This window comes from Dufourea novaeangliae, unplaced genomic scaffold (assembly GCF_001272555.1).
Source record: "Dufourea novaeangliae isolate 0120121106 unplaced genomic scaffold, ASM127255v1 scaffold56, whole genome shotgun sequence".
In the NCBI taxonomy this organism is placed as follows: Eukaryota; Metazoa; Arthropoda; class Insecta; order Hymenoptera; family Halictidae; genus Dufourea; species Dufourea novaeangliae.
The window spans coordinates 5,953,103-5,959,779 of NW_015373942.1; the positions used below are offsets into that span (position 1 = coordinate 5,953,103).

Below are 6,677 nucleotides of genomic sequence, written 5' to 3' on the forward strand. Positions count from 1 at the left end.
TGTCTTGCAACACACAGTAATACCGAATCTTTAAGTTTGTATTCGCTTATTATTATGGCATACGTGCGAGGAATTATGTTTATATATTCGATACCGTTTTATTACAGTGCAATTATAGCAAGATTCATATGATAACGAACGGAGAATCAAATTTGTGTCTCTTTTTTTGTAAGTATATATTACCACGTACGAGGTTGGAATTCGTAATTCAAAACTATACGCCTTCCTAAATCGCATGTAACATATTTTGCATTTTTCGATACCGATCATGTATGGTCAATAGATGTTTAGCCTGTATACAGTTAATCGCTAATTGAGACTATGTTTTCCAGCATACGCCTTCTGACTTTTGCGATTGATTTAGTAGTTCCATAACTTACCTAACAGTGATTAATTAATATCGTGTTGCACTGCAATAGATAGTAAACCACCAGCGTTTTACTGAATACAATGATGTCTATAAAATTGTACAAATTAGTCGACATTACATAAATTTTCTATCAACTGAAACTACACCGAGATCTTGCATCAAAAGAAGTATGTAGTTATAAAGATGACGTCTTTCCGTGATGATATGCAGCGTACATTATCCTGCGCTGTCTCGATAAACGCATGTATTTATTGTACAATTAGGAACAAGATGATAAATATGATACTTGACAAACAGATGATCACATATTCTCAAAAAGAGAGAAAAAAAGGGAAAATAATACTAACTTTCTTCTCTTTTATAGAATTTATACTTTCGCAATTGAAAAGTAGATAAGAATTCTATTTTTGCGTTCATTCTTTTAAAGTACCATAGTTTTGTATCCTATTCTGAAACGATGTGAGATATTGTAAATATTAGCATAAGGCGATAGTTATATTCGATGTATATTTAACTCTGGAGTTACTGGGATAGTATTCTGCTTTCTTGTAGAAAGAATAAACGAAAAGACTCTAGTACTCATAGTTTTGCTTCAGTTAAGAATGATTGAATATAACTATGATAATGTGACTAGAACGAGGAAAACAGTTTTTAATCATTCAACGATCAATATCTCTGAAAGAGTATTAATATTTCTCAATTAAATCGTAAATTATCGTAAGGATTTGTAAACTGCATAAGTTTTTTGCGAGAACATTTGTATTTTGTGATTTATCCATTAGGATGGTACAGAGCGATGATCAATTGCCCTATATTTCCATAAACAAGAATATTACATTTGCGAATTTTATATCCGCGAAGAAGAAAATGAAAGTGATAAGCTTTTGTATTCACGCATTAATTGTTTTCAACCTAAAATCACGTGATTGCTACGAACCGTGTAGCGTCAGTTATTTTCTATTCAAAATTCTTTTTAAATATATGCCTTTATTAGGCTGAAAAGCAGACAAAAAAGAAATTATTTTGTAGTTTTTTTTATTCACACGAAGCCAACCAAACAACAGCAAAGAAAGAAATTTTACAATTTTAGCATGCATTTCTGTAAATAATAGTACATACATGTGATCACGTTTGGCCAGAACAAAGGGAAAATTGTGCGAATTACATACATTGAAGAATACATTATGTCTCATACACATATGAAAAAGACAAAGTTAATACATTGAAAATCACACTACCATAGAAATCCGCTAGTTTAGGTTTTTAATTGCAAAGTGATATTCTAAACAGTGAGCTATTTATAATTTATTACTAGCTGAATACAGACCGTGAATAATAAAGCAAAGTATGTTGTACATATAATATAAGAAAATGAAATAAATGATGTAGTAAAATAATTTAATACCGTATAATTAAAATGGAACATATTTTATTACTTATAAAGATACATTTAATTAATCGCTTACCGAGATATTGAAGTACATAAATGTAATAAACGTTGAATGAATAATCTAAATATTCACTAGACTTACTCTTTATTAAATTATCAATCCATACAATAAATGAAATTCTTTGAAACATTAACATTAAAATCACAACACTATATGTATGTTGTTTATATTATTTGATCGTTCATTTGAATTACGTATATATAATATGATAGTAATATTTTTGTGAATATGATAGTATTATTTGCAATTAATTTAATTTCAATGCACAACGTTTATAATATATCGCTGAAAGATTACTGTACCGTAGTTCGACAATTGCACATACTATTGATACATATACATACTGTGTATCTCACATGCGTACATGAATACATGCCGCATACCCGATGCATGTATGTATATCAGTATATATCTTCTCCATATAAAAAACTCTTCCATTCGTACAAAAAAATCCCCTCTACCGTAGTACAGTAAGTTCAGTACATAGTTGCGTATGTATACGCAGTATATGTATACCCAATTCGATACTATCGATACGTTGTTGAAGAGGCGCAATTGAGAGAGGAAGATTAAACTCCGCTACGTTTTTTAGTACTTCGTCTTAATACGTGTCGGCGAAAAAGTTACAGATCTATTTCTTTTGTTCAAAATAAGGTACGTATTTGACAAAAATAAAGTTACCATTTATTATCTAATTACACTGAATTATCACAAACTAGCCACGTTCAAATGTGTCAAAATTAAATTTCCGGCGAAATGACTTGCCAAATTATTCGGGACAATATTACAGCTGGAAATCTTGCAAAGCATTATTATCAACTAAATTTTCTAATTGTCGTATATACAATTTATAAATGACTTCTGATATAATGTTCACAGTAAAAAAAGTACATTATTATACATGAGTCAGATTTATGAATTTAGACGTACTGTGAGAAAGATAACACTATTTAATCGTTCTTACAAGTGTTTCCGAACAGTTCTCCAGCTGTCTTCAATTTTACATAGGAATTAGGAAGGTAACGTAATAAACAATTTAAGGGTATGAAATTCATAAATTATTCCTTTCGTAAGATTTGCGTCATACGCTAAATAGAATAAGGAAGATTTTTGCGACTGTGACCTTGTGACGCAGGAATTTATTAATGAGTATATCCTTGCCGATAATACGCTGTGATAATCATATAAGAACCAGACATTTTCTGTATTTATTTACATAGAAGTTATCAAATTATGGTTATTTAAAATGAACAACTACCAATTTGGCCATTTCCTATCACCCTCCTTTGTTTCATGTTTGACACGGTCTAATTCAATGTGCATACTTATTTAAAATTTCATGTATTTCTGTATGACTATGTGGTACAACACTTTATTAAATGAAATTGAAGAATTTCTAATTGTTATGAAGAATACAGTTGTTTTTTTACAATAATTAATTGTATTTTAATTCATCATTTTAATTTTGTCATATTTTTGAGTTAAATTTATGTAAAAGAGATTTACATTATAATCATACAATTAAAGTAACTATGGTAATAATATTGAAATATAAATATTTTACAGATACTGCTATCATGGCAAATGAAAGATTGGATATTGTTATATTTGGTGCTAGTGGTTTCACTGGTAAACATGCTGTGCAGGTAGCTGCACAACTGGCTAAAGAAAAACAAATCAAGTTCGGTATTTCTGGACGTCGTAAGCAAGCTTTAGAAGCAATTCGTTCAGAGCTTGCTGCTGACATTGGTAAAATAATTTTTTTCTATACCATACTATTTGTAAATTGTGTTTTAAAAAATTATCTCATTACAGAAATTGATAATCATACAAGTATATAATTAATTTACAGTATTGCCCTTTTTTATTTATGTATACTTTGGTAGAGCATTATATTAATAGTAATATCGTTGTTAAACTTAGTACATTAATTACTCTTATAAATGAACTCAACTTGGTTAATCTTTTAATTTTTATACAATGGTTATTTTTAGTAACATCATGCATGATAAGTATTGCATAATTCAATGATACAATAATTCAATGATGGTTTAATTTTTTTTACAGAAAATGTACCCATAATAATTGCTGATCTCAAAGATGAGGAATCATTGAAAGAAATGACAAAACAAGCCAAAGTACTAGTTAATTGTTGTGGCCCATATCGATTTTATGGAGAACCAGTTATTAAAGCTTGCATTGCTACTCGTACTCACCAAGTTGATGTCAGTGGTGAACCACAGGTCTTGTTATAAATCTGTTTTTATTAAATGTTCATAAGTGGTGGTACCAAGAAGCCTATCAATCACACCTTTTGACTCTTTAATCCTTTATTTGTATTACAGTTTATAGAGACGGTACAACTCAAATATGATAAAGAAGCTAGAGAAGCTGGTATCTATATTATAAGTGCTTGTGGATTTGATTCTATTCCAAGCGAGCTTGGTATAATTTTTACTCAAGACAAGTTTAACGGTGAAGTCAATACAATTGAATCATATTTAACTACTTGGACAACCACAAAAGTAGATAGTGCCAGGTTACACTATGGTACCTACGAATCAGCTGTTTATGGTATAGCCCATCATAATGAGTTACATGAATTGCGTAGCAAGTTGTATCCGGAAAAGTTACCCCCGTTCCAGCCTAAATTGAAAAAGAGGTTGGGAGTAATAATATCTCTCATAAGTACACTTAATTCTGTTTTTATATGGATTATTTTTGCATGATTTTGATTTAATATAGTCTAGAAAAAAAAGTAAGTGTATTTTGTATGATTTGTTTGATCTAACGCGAATCAATAAATTTAACATTTTAAAAATATTCACTTAAGCGTAAGTGTCCAAGAAATAATATTCCCGTTTATTTTTCTGGGAATTTGCACTTAGTTAAAAAAATTTCTTCATTGGTTTATCGTATTATTATTACTGGTTTTTACGATGTGAAGACAATCCTCAATTTTTGCATATCTATGGTCTATATTTTGCATGTATCGTGTAAAAACAGAATTGAATGCATACGTATGTAGCCGTTCCTTGTTTTCTAATATTAATAATACTTATTTCAGGGGCTTGCTTCATAAATCTATTTCGAATGGATGGTCCATGCCATTTCCAGGGTCTGATCGTGCTATTGCACTACGCACACAACGATTCTTCTATGAAAAATATAAACAAAGACCTGTACAAATTGGGTCATACGTTACATTCAAGTAAGTTTCTAATTTTCAATCAATATAAAATAAGAATTTAGTATTAATTAATATTCATGTTTTAATAACAGTTCGTTATTTACTGCTTTGACAACTATTATTTTTGGTGTTATTTTTGCGGCATTGTCCAAATTCGAATTCGGCCGCAACTTATTGCTGAAGGTATATTGTCTTTTTTGTATTTTCTGTAGTATTACGTAATAGTAACACGTGATGCTAACATTTTGTTGAATCTCATGTAGTATCCTTCATTTTTCTCTTGTGGATACGTAAGTTATGAAGGTCCATCGAAAAACGTAATGGAAAATACTCACTTCGCAATGACATTTAAAGCAGAAGGTTGGACCGAAAAATCGGCTGAGCCTACCGATAAACATAAGGATCCACCAAATAAAGTTTTAATCACTAAAGTCACTGGTGTCGATCCAGGATATGGTGGCACATGCACGATGCTATTGCTTTCAGCCATGACCATTCTTAAAGAATCTGATAAGATACCAGAGAAGTATGTTTAGACTTTCGTTTCATTTATGGTGTATGTTTCGAAATGGACCCTGTCGTAAAGATTAATTACATCGATTTATTATTTTAGCGGTGGTGTTCTGACTCCTGGTAGTGCATTCGCTAAAACATCATTAATTGAAGAATTAAACAAGAAAGACATCAAATTCGAAGTTGTTTCATCTATTGAGACGAAATAATGATATAATTTTACCGTACGATGGTGGTAGTGGGGGGACATGAAAACATGAAACTTTAGGTTTGGTTACAGTATTAGAAATTGATACTAATCTTTTCATCTTTCTAAGTAACATCGATTGTCTAGAAACATATTTTTTATAACAGCATTTTTATCTCGAATGATACATTTATAACCATTTATAAGGAAATCCATATTTTCTTAAACCGTTAGACTGAATTACAGACCGTATAAATAGTTTTTTCTACCGAAACATAAAATAGTCTTTCAGTGCAACTACTATTTCCATTTTGTGATATTTCATTTCAAGATATATATTATATTAATCTACTTTAATTTTGTTTGTACTTAGATGTCAGAGTTTATAATTGACAAGTATATATGTCTGTTGGTAATATATTTTTGTTGCATTCACTAAGTTTTAACTGCAAAAAATGCTTGTCTTGTAATAATTAAGAATAGTTTATTTTCACGTGGTAATGTTGAAATGGTGAAATATACACATTAATGAATAGAAACCATATGGTTCGCTTTTTTAACGCACATTACGCGTTTTGATGTTCGTAACTTGTTACAGTTAAGACTTCAATTATTTAAAATATATAGCATGTTAATCTTTTGTATTGCCAATAAATACATTTTTTTCATTCCGAAACAATTTGTACTGCAACCTTGCAATATTATAGCATTACAAGGAGCAAGATACACGTATAAACAATTTACATTCAACCAGTGTATGAAAGATATAATTGACACGAGCGCACAATAAAAATTGTCTCATTTCATAACACGCTCGATACCTCCGAGCAACTAGTTTATATAACAAAAACAACTACTAAATTTTAATTCATTGATTACATTATATAACATAAGATTGTGAATGACTGCTTTCATTTTACAAAACTAATAAGTGCTGGTATACAATCTGTATCATTTTGCCTTCGT

General features: G+C 30.0%; 1 protein-coding gene across 1 annotated transcript; it reads left to right on the forward strand.

Annotated features, from left to right (window-relative positions):
* The first annotated feature begins 3,398 nt into the window (after positions 1-3,398).
* On the forward strand, positions 3,399-5,955 carry LOC107185838 (saccharopine dehydrogenase-like oxidoreductase). Its single transcript, XM_015573608.1, has 7 exons — positions 3,399-3,570; positions 3,889-4,064; positions 4,167-4,483; positions 4,889-5,032; positions 5,104-5,194; positions 5,275-5,537; positions 5,625-5,955. The coding sequence occupies exons 1-7, from the start codon at positions 3,399-3,401 to the stop codon at positions 5,731-5,733; spliced, it is 1,272 nt and encodes a 423-aa protein (XP_015429094.1). The 3' UTR covers positions 5,734-5,955.
* Positions 5,956-6,677: the final 722 nt, after the last annotated feature.

Bases quoted from the DNA above. Each gene is read 5' to 3' on its own strand.
- LOC107185838 (XM_015573608.1), top strand. From the start codon at position 3,399: ATGGCAAATGAAAGATTGGATATTGTTATATTTGGTGCTAGTGGTTTC. The intron at 3,571-3,888 runs GTAAAATAATTT...TTTTTTTTACAG, and splicing joins AGAGCTTGCTGCTGACATTG to AAAATGTACCCATAATAATT. The intron at 4,484-4,888 runs GTTGGGAGTAAT...TACTTATTTCAG, and splicing joins CAGCCTAAATTGAAAAAGAG to GGGCTTGCTTCATAAATCTA.